The sequence below is a fragment of the Periplaneta americana genome, chromosome 16, assembly GCF_040183065.1.
Source record: "Periplaneta americana isolate PAMFEO1 chromosome 16, P.americana_PAMFEO1_priV1, whole genome shotgun sequence".
In the NCBI taxonomy this organism is placed as follows: domain Eukaryota; kingdom Metazoa; phylum Arthropoda; class Insecta; order Blattodea; family Blattidae; genus Periplaneta; species Periplaneta americana.
Window position 1 is genome coordinate 182001613 of NC_091132.1, and position 15389 is coordinate 182017001.

The 15389-nt window shown below is 35.1% G+C and overlaps 1 protein-coding gene across 7 annotated transcripts in view; it reads left to right on the plus strand.

The window, feature by feature from the left end:
- Positions 1-15389, plus strand: part of LOC138692173 (serine-rich adhesin for platelets-like) — a 451935-nt gene that overhangs the window by 394164 nt on the left and 42382 nt on the right. For 6 of the 7 annotated variants that reach the window (XM_069815218.1, XM_069815220.1, XM_069815224.1 and 3 more), the window contains 3 exons: positions 7728-7862; positions 11796-12045; positions 12656-12782. In XM_069815218.1, the coding sequence (XP_069671319.1) occupies positions 7728-7862; positions 11796-12045; positions 12656-12782 (512 nt within the window). Of the gene's footprint in view, positions 1-1122; positions 1142-7727; positions 7863-11795; positions 12046-12655; positions 12783-15389 lie in introns of those variants that run through there. The other variant, XM_069815223.1, reaches the window with a different exon arrangement.

The window sequence follows — 15389 nt, forward strand, 5'->3', positions numbered from 1 at the left end:
CGGATTCATTTCACGGGCATTATCACCTTCATCTCATTCAGACGCTAAATAACCTAAGGTGTTGATACAGTGTCGTAAAATAACCTACTTATTGTAACAGAATTTATCATTCAACTGTTTCTAACCACTTTGTTGATTATATGGCCGGTTTAGACGGCCATAAAATCTTGAACGTGAATGAAACAGGATGGGTACTTCTTAATGGTTCTGAGTTTAGATGGTTATAACATTGTGATCTTATAACCTCTCCAACTTGAAATATATTTAATGTACGTAACTATTATAATAATTCTGAATATTTAACGAAAGTATAGTGTTATAACATAGCAGTACTAGCTGTCGAGCAGACGTGCCATTAGTTGATGGCTAGAGCACCGGCTTTACACTTCGGCTTTGCGGCGGGTTTACGTGCCAACAAATTCAAAGTGGACGAAGGTAGTATAGGATGGTATACATAGAGATGTTTTTGGAATAATCCCCATTTTTCATCATTCCACCGTTTTTCCATTCACTATTATCCATAAAATGAAGGCGATGGACACTTTGTGCTGCCATTCTGAGTTCCCATAGATCTCATGACCGACGGCAGACGCAGCAATTACCTACCCATTCATAAAACTCAACTTGATCCAATGAACTATGAATGGAAGTCACGGCTTTCTAAGAGTCATTTGTGAAGGTGAAATATGTCAAGAGGATACTGTATCCATTACAACAGATTAGATTAAACACATTAGTAGAATGAATACGTAAAGACTTTCTCTAAAATAAGGAGATATCGACAACAGATAAGAGATACTGAGCGTCTCAATTGCGATAGAAAAAACAGTAGTTGCATGGAAAAGGAGGACGGAATCTGTCGGATTGCCCAATCCCTCGAGTAGATAAACGCTCATCGTATTGAAACGGAACAGTAGCAGCCCCGCGTGTGTACGGCAACTTCTCTGTCTGCTGTGTTGTGCGTGTACTCGGAGTCAAACTCTTACAGGCGATCGACTGATTGTATATGATAGAACCGATAGATCCACCAACTTGTTTTTTTCAGATTGACGCATAGGACAGTTCCTATACGTCGAAGGGCGGCATGTAGGCCTACAATAATGGGACGTTAGATTGTTGTGTCGACTGCGTGAGAGTGAAAGTGCGTACAACAACTGAAATTTGCATTGCTTAATCAGAGAACAAAACTTTGCTTTACCTGTGTTCTGTGTTCTTTTAAAGATTAGTTCTCTGCTAACGTACAAGTACGCAGAAATCTACTACAGAGGGAGTACTAAATGCAATTAAGATTTTTTTGAAAAAGAAGTCTAGATTTGTTACGCATTTCGTAACAGTATTCTGTCGAGAGAGAGAGAGAGAGAGAGAGAGAGAGAGAGAGAGAGAGAGAGATCAGCTTACTTGGTACGTTTGGACAGTCCACGTAAATTGGTAATAAAATTCAATTTTATGCGATATTCTTGAATTATAACAAAGTTAATTCAGATACAAATTGAAAACGCCTGCTTGGTTGAATCTTAACACTGAAATTGCATTCTAGATAACAATAAAGAAGTCTTACTTATTCATTGATTTGTCACAATTGGGGTTCACGCTCAAGTTAATCCTGTTTACTGTTTTCACTTTACTACTGGGAAGTGCATTTTGAAGTATTCAATTCTCCATTACTAAACTTATACGTCATATTTTTGTTTAGCCAGAGTCCCGAAAAGTATGCAAATACGAGTTTAGATACAAATATGCACGAAATGTTTTAAAACATTAATTTTATTATAAACATGCAATTACAATTTAATACAGCGTGAGTATAAATGACTTCCCTGATTTCGAAAATTATTTGTGGACAAACGATTGAACGTAGAAATGTTTAAATATACGAGTGTATGGAGATCTATTAGAATATACTGCCACTAAAAAAGGAAATAATACCTTTATTAAATTGTACAGTACTTACTATAGTCAAGCCAATGAACTGCCGTTGCAGTATCTAATTAAGTAATTAATCATTATGATATTTTCCACGGTGAAATTTCTACTTCTGTCAGTGAAGGAAGGAAGTTCAATACCATGCATATATTATTTTTAAATTACGTCATCGATACGCACACGAAAAAAAAAAAGATTAGATTTGCAAATTTTACATGCATATTTAAGCTAGGTATTAAACTTACGATTCTGTCGCTTTTTTGACAAGTCTACACTGTAAAAAGATAAAATAAGTATGTGGCCTCTACGCGCGACGGAAGTGACACTTCTTAAGCTGTAAATGTGTAGTAATCTTCTTAAATATGTGTGCAATGAGAGACGATAAATCTGGAATAAATTTAGCACTTTTATAATCAATAGCCTACTCTTCAGAATTTAAAAACGAAACAGTTTGTTTATGATAGCTAAAATAAGATATAGAAAAACATGAAGCACACAAAACTATTTTGTTTATAAATTGTTTTTAAAGAACTGATGAGTACTTGTTTGAAGTCTTTATATGGTGAATTACAGTTAAATCTACATCATTGACGCCATTTGGATCAGATACTGAACTCGTTGATTGTTGGCGGTGTAGGGACATTCACTAAATCGTTGACACTATGTAACTGAACTGTAGAAGAGAGTTTATCAAATGCCTTTTTTCTTTCTCTGCATTCTCGCACACGTTCCAATCTATTCTTTTTCATTTTTGGCTCAATTTCCGGCGGTTCATTTGCACGTTTTCTTTCATATTTTGCTCTCGTTCGTTCTGTCCCTGATTTCTGCACATTTTCTGGCAAGAAACTTCTTACTCACTGGTTCGACTGTGTAACGACACAACACTACACAGAAGATGCACAGCTTGGTGGCAGCCCCACTTTTACTAATTACGGTATTTGTTAGTTTGTGTAAATGGGTGGAAAATCGCAAACGACTTTATTCACAGGATATTATTTTGCGCAAAGCTCCTTTAAAACGCCTGTCACATAATTTTGTTTCACAGGGTTCGATTCATACCCTTCTTAAAGAAGTTTCACGTTAAGGTGAGGTCAGAGGTCAAATATGTAAGAAAATTCAAAATTTGGTTTTCTGTCCCAAATATTTAGAATTTTCTGCTTAATTTGGTGTATAATTTATTGAGAAATTATTATTGTGAGTGCATTTTAATTGCGAAATACGTCTTATGTGTAAAAATACTTTATTTTTTTATCCTACACTATAGCATAAAATAAATACCTCGGAAACTATTTGGTAAAAAAAAAAACTTGTGGTTTGGCGTCTTTTGTAGCTGAATGTTTGTTTTATACGTCCGTCCCGTTGCGAAATGTATATGCCCATCTAGCCACGGTACGATATGGTGAAGTCTGTCTACCACAAGCTTCCAGTGTTGCTTCTTACAATCTGAATTTTAATGAATCATCTTTGTTCGTATTTGCTAAATATTTTAGAGCACTACAGATAACGGTCTACAAATTAAACTCACTACAAATAGGTCTGATAAATGAGATTATTGTCTTCAAATTCACAGATAACACACATGAGATGCTCTTCTTTCTCATTATTATCAGCTTGCATCATTTACCGCTGATAGCGCCACATACAAACATTGTTGCCACTAATTATTGAATGACCCATGTGTGTATACATACATACATACATACATACATACATACATACATACATACATACATGTAATTATTTATGAGATAAAGGTACTTAAAGATCATTAAACATTGGTAATACAGTGCCTCTGATCTCACCTTAGAAAAGAGTATCATTTTAAATATGTTCCAGAATGTTGTATGTCATAGGCTATGCATTTTTCATACTGATTTGGGCTTTAGTTATGTCCTGTCTTTACTTAAAACCTTTATAGTTAGAAAAAGCTTCTTAAAGAGAGGGTCAAATAGTATATGCAGAATTTGACGTATTAGAAATTTCCATTTTCCCCTTGCGCTGAAGTAGATCGAAGGCTCCTGAATTGCGGCCGTCTGTATATAAGTAGCACTTGCAGAAGGCCTTGGTCACTTGCAGGACCGGTGCGGTCACAGCCCGTCGATGGTGGGGAGGGGGCGTGGGACCCTATGGGGCTCACGCGGGAGGTAACGTGTGTTCACCTGACCCAAGAACCGCCGTATTTCAACACATCTAATTTATTTTGTGTGTATTCTTTTCACTAAGTGCCTTATACAAACCAAACACTCCTGAATGTATCATGAACGTTTGTAGTTTTCACACTGTAGTATTTAATTTCCTTCAACTGCGTAAATTGCTTCCTTTTTCATTCATCCTTCATTCCCGTTAACAGTTAGATAGAAGGAAACGGTTACGTCATTAAACTTGATTTGACAGCTCCTCCCAACGGAATAGAAGTTATTAAAATTGATATCTCGCTGTGAAATTGCAGTCTAAGTATAAAGGAGAAAATAAAATATTTATCAAACATTTACTGACTCATTCTTTACATTACAACTCAGTGTTTGTATTTGTGACTACTGTTCTCGCGAAACATTGTTCGATTCTCAAGAGAAATAAGACTTGAATGTATCATTTGCGTGTGTTGACCTGTGTTGTGCCCAATAGGACTTAGATTTTATTGGAGAAAGTGATGTGATGCTTAAAAAAATCGATTTTGAGATTTCCCCGGAAATATATGTTTTTAGTAGGTAACTCTTCACCGAAAAAAGTGATTTTGGATATGCCATACAGTATATCTCTGTGTGCTTATTTCTCCTAAATTGCTGGTTGGATTTTGTACATAGCCTATTAAATATCCACGAGTTAATTTACCCCAGAACGATGCACATGAAATATAATAATTTTACTACAAATAACAGATTCTTAATAGAAAACAAAAACTTGGGCCCAATTTTTAGAATCTTCGCATGATTATCTTCTTGATTTTTTTATGTCACTCAAAATAAACTAAACTGAGAAGTCAGACGATTCACATAGCCAAACGTTTTTCTGTTAATACTGGGAGAAATAAATTATTGTGTATAGAATCATTTCCACTTTTCGTTGCGAATTCGAAGTTTTCAAATATCGAGGCTGCAACACAGTGAAATAAATATAGCGAAGAGCAAGATAGAGCAGGCTCATTGTCAAAGGATTTTCTATCTCTCGTGAACACATTTCGCGCGTGAGTGATCCACTGAAGTAAGGTCTTACAGGTTAATTAATAGGAAATTCTTATTTTTATAATATATTTAAGATTGTATAAATTATAATTATGATTTTCGTAAATATAAAAAACGGTATAGGCCTAAATTATTACAATATATGTGTACCTATTCCATGTAATTTGTGAAAAATTAATTATGTTACATACTCATATATCTACTTAAAACGTACAATTTGTAAGCGATCTCACATCTTAATTTTAGGTCATAAAGAATAGGCCTATCTTTTGTGTGTAATTCAGAAAATTGAAGTTCATCTTGCTTGAGTACGTACTAACAATAATTTCATTTTGGTATGTCGTTTGAAGACTAGTTCGCAAATAGGCTAAACTATAAAAAGTAATATCGAGTATGATAAAATATGTAAGGAAGTATGTGTCACCTTCGCGAGACTTTTTGATAACTTCTTTTATTTAGGCTTGCAGCCTATTCTCTCCAGTTACGGAATCACTCCATCTCTTCTAGGTTCTTCAAGGCTGCTTCTTCCGTTTGGATTACCATCTCTGGCTGTCTTTACCATCCTGTCTTCTATCATCCCTGAGAGATGAGCATTCCATTCGTCTCTCCTTCTAATGGTCCACTCTGTTATATTGGTTATGCATTACATGCCGCTCTGATTTCACAGTTCCTTATCCTATATAACCTTGTTTTACCAACTATTTTCCATAGGGTTGCCATTTCTCTAGCTTCAAACATCTGTATTGTTCTTTTTTAACTGCTATAGTTTCAACTCAGTATGTCATGATTGGTCTAATGACTGTTTTATACACCCTCTGCAACGTCTTTGTCCACCACAAATTCTATCACGACCTGGCTGGGACTCGAACCCGGGCAGCCTGGAGGAGACATAATCAGACCGTGAGGCCTAATAGCGTTATGATCAGTCCTAGGACAATGCTTTTAACTTCAGATTATGTGAAGTGTTACTAGACATCGGATTTATATGCACTAAAAATATCTAAAAACATTCATGCATTTATGCTGTTAAAATATGTTTTATCATTTCAAAAATATGCGCTAAGTAAGTATGCATTAAAATGTTTAATTTTATATATTATTGTTTTTGTTTCTTTTCTAAAATACTAATTATTCCAAATGAGATTATTCAGACACCCGGAAACTCTGCTGCTTTATTAGCTTGTTCTTTGACTTGTTCATCGAGGAATCCATAGCTAGTTATCTTCGTCCCCAAATAATAATTAGAACTCATCACTTGCTCTATGATTCGTGTATCATAACTGAATCAGGGATTGAAGAAACAGCACATGTCACTATTTGTGGCAAAATGAGTTTATTCGAGTTTCATGGACTGTTGATATAGGGATATGTCAGTATATAGCCGTCTCACATTTGAAGGCCTGTGAAATCCTGGAAGCGCGCAGAAACAACTCGTGTCAAAGACATGTGCCGAAACATTGGTTTTGATTCCAGACGGCAGACATCTACGACACAAGGATACAAAAATTGATCCCACTGAATGACAAATGTCTCAATTCTGGCGGTGAATACATTGAAAAATAACTCAACAATTGCTATATCTGTTCCAATAAAACTTTCCATGGTATTTTGTTCTCTTTCTGTAAACGGCCCCAGGGAAACTTATTTTTTATGGCCTTCGTAATTGCGCTCGAGTGCCCAAAATTTGTGTAAACACTTCTTTTGACATTATTAAAATGATGAAAAAAAGATTATTTCTTTTATCTGCTCCCATGAGAATGTTTGCTTGTAAGTACAAAGGAGAATACCATATTTACCTTCTTCATTGGCATATCCAGACAAAATCGTGCCAATTCAAAGAGAGAAGCTTGATGATATACGCAAACTAATGCGTTACAATACATACCACATGAATATACAAAAATTTACAATAATATTCTTCAGTGGCCTATTGTGGAAAAATAAGTTCATTTATATGCTGGACTTATGTATTAAGTACACAGTAGGCCTATCCATATATTATATCCTTAATTTGACAAATAAACTTTCGTTGAACTGAAATTATTATACTACAATTTTGATTCTTTGCAGAAACAGCACATGTCAAGCGAATATATACTGATTTATTTCATTAACAATTCATTAGATTCCAATAAATTTGGTATAAAACAACACGTCTATTAGACTTCTGTCTGAAGAAGCTAGTAGCCTACTATAACCCATGATGTGGTCTGCCACCAGTAATACCGTTTTTTGTATCTACTGAAAAATTTAGTTTTCGTGACATGTGCTGTTTCTGCAATTCCCGATTCAACTGTAATTTTAATTTTTGAAGTGTATATGTTTTTAGATCGTAACTAATATTTCTGACATTCCAGAGCAACTATTAAAGTTTCTTCCCATTTATGTGTAAAAATAAAACCGTAAAATTGTTTACTTTGAGTTTATCATCCGTCAACGAAGTAGTCGATTAGAAAGGTGTACATTACAAATAAATTTAAAAAAAATCACGAAATAAATCACAATTAGCCTTAATATATATTAAATGTGTGATGAGGTTCCTATTAAAGAAAATAGGCCTTAATTAAAACGAAACTATGAAGCCTGTGAACAAAACTGATTTTTGTTATGTAATTGTTACAGAAGAAGTGACGCGATGGCTCCCACACCCCCATTGCCTGTGACGGAGGACACACCCCCTGACATGTTGGCGGGCTCCATGGACCTCAGAGTGGTGCTGCCTTCCGGCCAATCTGTCAAGATGAGTGTTGAGCGCAGGTAAGGCCAGTGGGAGGAGTTATTTTTGTAGTGTTCTGAAAATTCCATTTGTGGGTATTCCCCTTTACTAATATCTTAGGTTCATGATTGTCGCGTCCCTGCAGAATGTTTACAAATTTATTTTTTGTCCGTAGTTCTGGTAGTATAGTGTTTACCTTGTTTGGTGTTAGAATCTATGTTCGCAGGTCCAGAGGTTAAGGGTGATGGGTAGGGCTAGGATTTTGATGAAATTGCATCTTTTTTTTAGTAAGCCAGAAACATTGCTGCTTTAGTATTTATATGTTATGTGATAAACTGAGTGTTTTGAGACATATTTGTTACAGCATTTTTTTGCATTTTTTGCCTGTTTCAACTCATAAGAGCATCTTTTGTTTTATTCGGTCTTTTTTTTAGGCATTTTCATTCAATTTTGGCCATAAATCCCCATTATTAATATAAAATAATGTTTATTTCCTTTGATATTTTCTTTACATATTTTGTCCATTAATACCCATTATTTTGTATAATATTTTCATCGTTTATCTACACAAATATTGCCATTTTAACGTAGTACACCCCATGTAATGGATCAGTTCAACCACCCTTTCAATATAGACTCCTCTATACCTGCTAATTCTGGATAAGAGTGGCTTTGTGGTAGACTACATGGAAACTAAAAGTAAAGTAAATCCATGGGGCTATAGCCCATGAAGGGCCAAGACCGACCAGTCGACTGCTGGTCCACATGCCGAAGCAGAGGTAAATAATCATACATGGAAACTACATCAGGTAAAATAATTAATTAAAGTGTACTACTTAGAAAAAATTATGTAAAATTTAATTTAATTACTAGTCTAAATATGTAGTACAAAACCTCTTTTCCTACTAAACCAATTATGTAAGATCAATTTTTAGGACACTTTAAGGGCATTTTTTTAAGATTTTTAGGTCATAAATGCATTGTTTTTAGGACATTTTTTCATGATTTATAGGTCATCAAAATCCTAGCCCTAGTGATGGGTTTTTGAGGACGATAAACATTCTTAGCTTAGACTTCGTCAGAAGGAAAGTAAGATCTATGATGCAGGATTGTAGATTTATTGATGGTGAAAGAAATTTTTCCCTGAATGAGAAATCAAAGAAAAAAATTTACTGGACAGGTGTTCCAGCCTTACTAATTTTTCAGCTGTGGGGACAAATATCTCTGCGTGTCAATTTAATGTCTCGACTGAGACAACAGATACCTCTGACAATTTTTGGGGGATGCGGAAGGAGAAAGAAAATATGAGGTCGTGCTCAGTAGATTATAGTAGCTATATTCGAGAGTCCCCAAAACAGAAAAATGTTTTTTATCCGTAACAGTAATTCAGAAGAAACATACAGAAGTAAGTATTTTATCGATTTCATGAACACTGTAATATTGACCAAATGTGTGTATTTTATCATTATACAGAAGTAAGGCTTGGCATAGACAATGACTGAGATACACCAATGATATTCCATTTGAAAATCATAATCGTGTGTTGGAATCGTCTAAGCTGCAAGTTTGGCAGGATGTTAAGCCTGTATATAGAGTAAAACAGGACATTGCATTGGCAACGGACAAATATCTATGTTACTAGAGCCCCACCATATGTCTGGCCAAAAATAATCCGAATATGAATCCTTCTAAGGATATTTATTTATTTGTTCAATCTGGTCCAAATCGGGCTTCCAATTTGACACAGAATAACACATTTTTTAAAATTAATATAACAAATATGAGACAGAAATTCTCGAAGAAGAAAATACTGTATTTGTCGAATGCAAAAAATCTGATCAATAGTCGATCTATTACGCCTAAAACCACACTGATGATCCCTAATAATTTCATCTACATATGGAGGTAATCTTTTCAAAAGAATACTGGACAAAATTTTGTACCACGTCAACAAAAGTGATATTCCTCGAAAGTTACGATACACTGCTTTCTTAAATTGACTGAGCATATTGGGAATTAATTCAATGGCTTTCCCAAAATATGCTATGAAATGTTTCATATAAAATATTTGTTTTCTCTCGAAAAGGAAGTAAAAACGAGCAAAATTGTATTAAGCTTTTTTTTTGGTTTGAAATATCTCAAAGAATCGTTGTATTCATCATCTGACATAATTAGGAACATTAAATCCAGACGTTTCATATGGACAGGGCATGTAGCACGTATGGACGAATCCATAAATGCATATAGAGTGTTAATTGGGAGGCCGGAGGGAAAAAGACCTTCGGGGAGGCCGAGACGTAGATGGGAGAATGATATTAAAGTGGATTTGAGGGAGGTGGGATATGATGGTAGAGACTGGATTAATCTTGCTCAGGATAGAGAATGATGGCGGACTTATGTGAGGGTGGTAATGAAACTCCGGGTTCCCAAAAAGCCATAAGTAATATTTCAAAGAATAACACTTTGAATTGACATTATTTACGGTTCACTCTTTACATTCAAGGTTTCACTTTCATTTTGGAAAATTTTTCGTAGTGGACTGTCTGTTTGAAATTTGTACAAGTAAGATTCTGTTATTGAGTGTCCTATTTTTGCTCCTACTCCAAACGTTGGTGTTCAGCTTTCATTTGCCTTATGTATATGTATATATATATATATATATATAAATTTACTTATTTATTTTTAAATACTGAACAAAATTTTTCCTTAAGATGCATTTTGCCATCTCTGTGACAACTTTTGAGAAAAATATACCATTATCCGTTAATATTGTTTAGGAGAGAGCTACATAAGAGTTCAGATTTTTTGGAGTAGGTAATAATTTTACTACTTGTACATTGCAATGGATTGATATCCATTGCATTATGACATCCAGGTTTTATATAACAAAACAAGCATGTTTTGTTCTGAAGATAAGATAATAACTGCCTCCCATTGGAGGTAGCCCAGAAGGACTCAGTATACTCTCCTACATGAATTTTACAATATTAAATGTTTACATAAATTTTGTAAAAAGAAAATTAAAATAAACATATATGAATATAAAGTGAATAAAAAAAAAAATTAAACAGAGTGAATATGATGACTCAGAATTTGGCAAGAGTGTTTCAAAACTGAAGTTATGATGTCAGCAGTAAGTGTCTGTGGTAGTTCAAAAGTCTTCCTGAAGCTTTCAAAGAACTTGGGAATCACACCACGAGCTCCAATAAGAAGACCAATCACCTCAATGTCTTCAAGCTGGTATTTTGCTTTGAAGTAATCAACTGTTGGCAGATAAATGTTGATCTTTTCTTTATTGACATCCTCTGGCTGGCTACTCCCCGTTTCAATCCTTATGGTAGGATCAATTATATAACCTTTCTTGGTAGTCTGGGAATATGCTATGATGTCAATACGTCTAGAGGAGCCATTAGTAGCAAGGCAAAAAACTTCCTCTACTACTATCCAAGACTTTTTTCTTAAAGCAGTTGCAATTAAGGATCGAACATGATGGTGTCTGGCATTTCGGAGGAGTAAACCTCTGTTACACTGATCTTGGACGTGGGCAAGGGTTTCAGTCTCCGGGCAGCCATGTCTGCACCAGGATCCGTCCAAAGAAAGACCAGGTACTCCTCTAACTGCTGCTAAATTGGCATTCATTTTTGAGGCAGGTTACCCATTCAGTAGTAGTTATCTAGTTAATTTTAACCAAATTTTAGCATAAACTTGTCTTTATGTATCTTGGGTGTTGGGAGGAACATACATTTCATACATATTATGAAGGGAATATAGTTATTGCTTGAAAACAAGCTTATTTTTTATTATGTAACGTACAAGCATTAATACAAGACTGTTTCATGGTTAAAAAACCGTAATTTTTTTCATAAGTAATTTTCAGGTGCTTAAGATTTGAAAGTAGAAGTAAGAAGACGACACTTGCATCTTGTGTATGCAAGTAGCAGAAAGATGATATGATAATGTTGTAATTGTTACAGCACACCTATGATGGACTTGCTAGTCCAGGTGACAACTGTGAACAAGATCTCGACGGGAGGCCATGTTCTGCAAGCAATAGGCGAGAGAGGAATCCTTCCTTACAAGCCCAGCACACCTATCGGAGCCCTTGATGCATGGACAATACAGGTTGTAGCCAAGTCAAAGGTTCAGACCAACACTGTCCAAAAGAAAGCACCTTTGAAACCTCTGAACCAGCAGCAGCCATTCGAACAGACATTTAGACTTCAGGTATGTATAGCTTGACTAACAAGGTCGGTACTAGGTGGTAGGTCTCTTTATAATAAAGATAGCATTGTTATAATTCGAATATGCCACAGCACCAACTACAGGGATTTTATTGAAGGAGGGATAGGAGCACTATGCCTTATGTCAATGTAAATTTTGTTACTCTGACAGTGAAAAATTAGAGAAGGGGAAACGATTATGGATAAAAAAAAAATGCTCAAATCTAAATATGTCATTTTTTCAAAAAGTTCAAGGGGAGTTCAAACCCAGTAACCCCCTCCCTCCTTGCGTACACCCCTGCAGTCGACTGATTTTCAGCACAGAATATGCCCTGGAACAAATAATGGAAAACTAAAGGTGTTTATGAAGTCTTTGGTCCAGAACAATTTATTTTAATGTTGTTAAAATATGTTATTTCTTGAATTCATATCTGTTTGGGCAAAAATGATATATAGGAATGACACATTCTGAGAAATTACCGAGATTTATCCGAAATGTTGTGTAGTAATAAATTTATGCTCTAGTCTGTCTCTTAAGTTTGATATAAAAATGTAATACTGATTCTTTTTTAGTTTGATATAATACCTTTGATTATAATAATAATTTGTTTCAGGTGCATCTACCAAGAAATCAGCTGTATGTGATGCGTGTTAGTCCAAGGACTTTGTTGTCTGATATCCTTAACCAGACATGTGCTGAAAAGAACTTGGACCCCAACAAATATGAGATGCGTCACCCAGGTAATCAGACACATTGTAACTGCTTAAGTAGTATTAGACTAAAAGCACACCACCTGGATATTTTTCTTTCCTTTTTAGCCTCTTGTACAAAGTAACTGGGGGACTTACTTTTATTAAATGTATGTACCATATAAATATGATTTAATCGGTGAAAATCCTCTGTGCGACCACTTCCACTGCTTGCGGGTCTTGGGTGAGTTAAGCTGTTAACTATGGTGAATGAGTGTCAGGAAATCCACAGTAAATCTGCTTACAATTTTCCGCGTAAGTTATTAATAATCACTTAAAAAGTAAACAGTTAACAAGTAGAGTAAATTAATTTACTCACCCATATCAAGCAAGGAATTTAATTTCAGTATCTTCACAGCTGTCCGAACATAGGAAATACCCATTTAGTGAGAAAGACGTTGAAGTAATTTTTTAGGGAAATTTTCCAGAGCCATGTCCAATGTTATTTGAAGTTTCTTCTGTGAGTATTGTACGTGGCTGTCTAGGCTTTTTATCAAGAACATTTCCTGTTTCACGAAATTTATTTAGGTACCAATCTTTGAATCAAACTCCAATTTGGAACTTGGACACCAGGTAATCTCTCTTGAAATAATCTCCTTACAGCAGGAGCTGATTCTGTATGCACATATGAATTATACATGAATACTCTTTGAGGAATAGAACACTTGAATTGAGCCAAATTAACACACTATATTACTTCGCCTAAAGAACACGTGCTTATCTTGCAAGAGGATAACTCACACTGATGCCTGGTGCGACCTTGAGCATGGTGGTGGAGGTGGGGAATTTATAATCGGCTTAGCAGCTGATTCCACTGACTAACCATAAGCCATGAAAGTGCAGGCGGTGAAGGATTATTCACCCAGTATAAGCTAACTTGGTTCGGATCAGAATAGCATTTCAGGCAGTAACAGTGTCACTTTGAGATAATAAGTATAGTATAGTGAAACAGTTTCGAATCTAACACTTGTCCAGGAAAATTCATAAATAGTGAAATCAATATAATTGAGTATGAAACGAATTGACATTATGTTAGTTATTTAACATTTATTAATTATAACTTCTATGGCAATAAATTTGTGTTTGTTGAAAATTAAAATTGTTAGAAATATTTCTACTCTTTATACCAGCTTACTGCAGAAATACAAATCACTATTTGTATATGCTTAAGAGAGAAGGGAGGGAAGGGAAAGAGAGGGAGAAGGAAAGGCAGGGAGAATGAAAAAAAAAGAGGACAGGAGACAGAAGGAATAAAAAATAGATGTACCAATTAAGGGGGGAAAAATAGGAGGTTCTTGTGTCATCATTTTATTTGAAAAGTTGTAGGAAAAATTTGAATGATACTTTATTCATTGAATTGTAAAATGAATTAAGTTTTAACCATCATATTATTAATTCCTTCAGTAGAGCTGACATACGAGTACTTTATCTTGGATCCCTTAAACAGTGTTCTTACAATGACAAGTATGTAGTCGGTAAAAAAAACCCATCGAAGGTATTGTCTTGTCTTGCCCATATATTACACCTGATAGATTCGGTTATAGCGAGATCTTCGGTCAGAAAATGAAATTGAAGTAATGAACTTTTAACGAAACTTTAAATTTGTAAATTGCTAGTGGAATATAAAATAGAAAATCGATTATGCTGCATATCTTTGCATAGAACTACGTGTATGCGATCACCTGTCAACAGGTGCATAGCTTTACTATGCTGCAAATCTTTACAAGAGGAAGATGAGGAGAACAAGAGAAGTACAAGGGGAACAAGAGAGGGGATTGCATTTTTATGTGAGAGTCAATTTCGATGTTACTCCTCAATATCTAGTGAGGAGAAAGATGTAGTTTTAGTCAAAACATGTTTTAAATTAATAAATTCATCATCATCATCAGTAGCTCTACAGCCCGGGTCGAGCCTTGGCTTCTTTCAGGATCCTTTGCCATGAATCCCTATCCTTGGCCACTGTCCAACAGTTCTTAACTCCAAGCTATCTGATGTCTTTCATGATACAGTCCTCCCACCGAAGTCTAGGTCGTCCAACTCTCTTCTTCCCTTCAACCTTGTATTCCATAACTCTCTTTGGTATTCTCTTCCATTCTCTTGACATGTCCTGCCCATTTTAATCTGGAGATCCTAATTAAATGTATAATATCGGAAGATATGTATAGGCTATATAACTCACTGTTACTGCTCATCCTCCATGTATATCCATCGTTAACCATCCGAAAAATTAATAAATTAGCATATTCTAATTGCACTTCTCGACAACTTACTTTATCCTACAGACATGTGACTGACAGCTTAACGAAATGTTAAGATTGAGTTCATTTGAGGAATATTTTTATATGATTGTATGAATAGTTTATATTGTTAAAGATATTTTGTGATATTAAAATTTTGACATTGATGAGAAATAGTAAATCTTGCCTGATACTTTTTCATGTAGGGGCAGGATTTCTTAGGTGTCGTCCTGCTTGAACACAGGTGTTACAGCTTTATTTCTTTCCTAAATAAAAACCATGCTAAGAATTTTTATTCACCACCATCAGCATTAGTACTTAATATTGGCCATAACAAACAGCTCTATACTGTTAACAAATT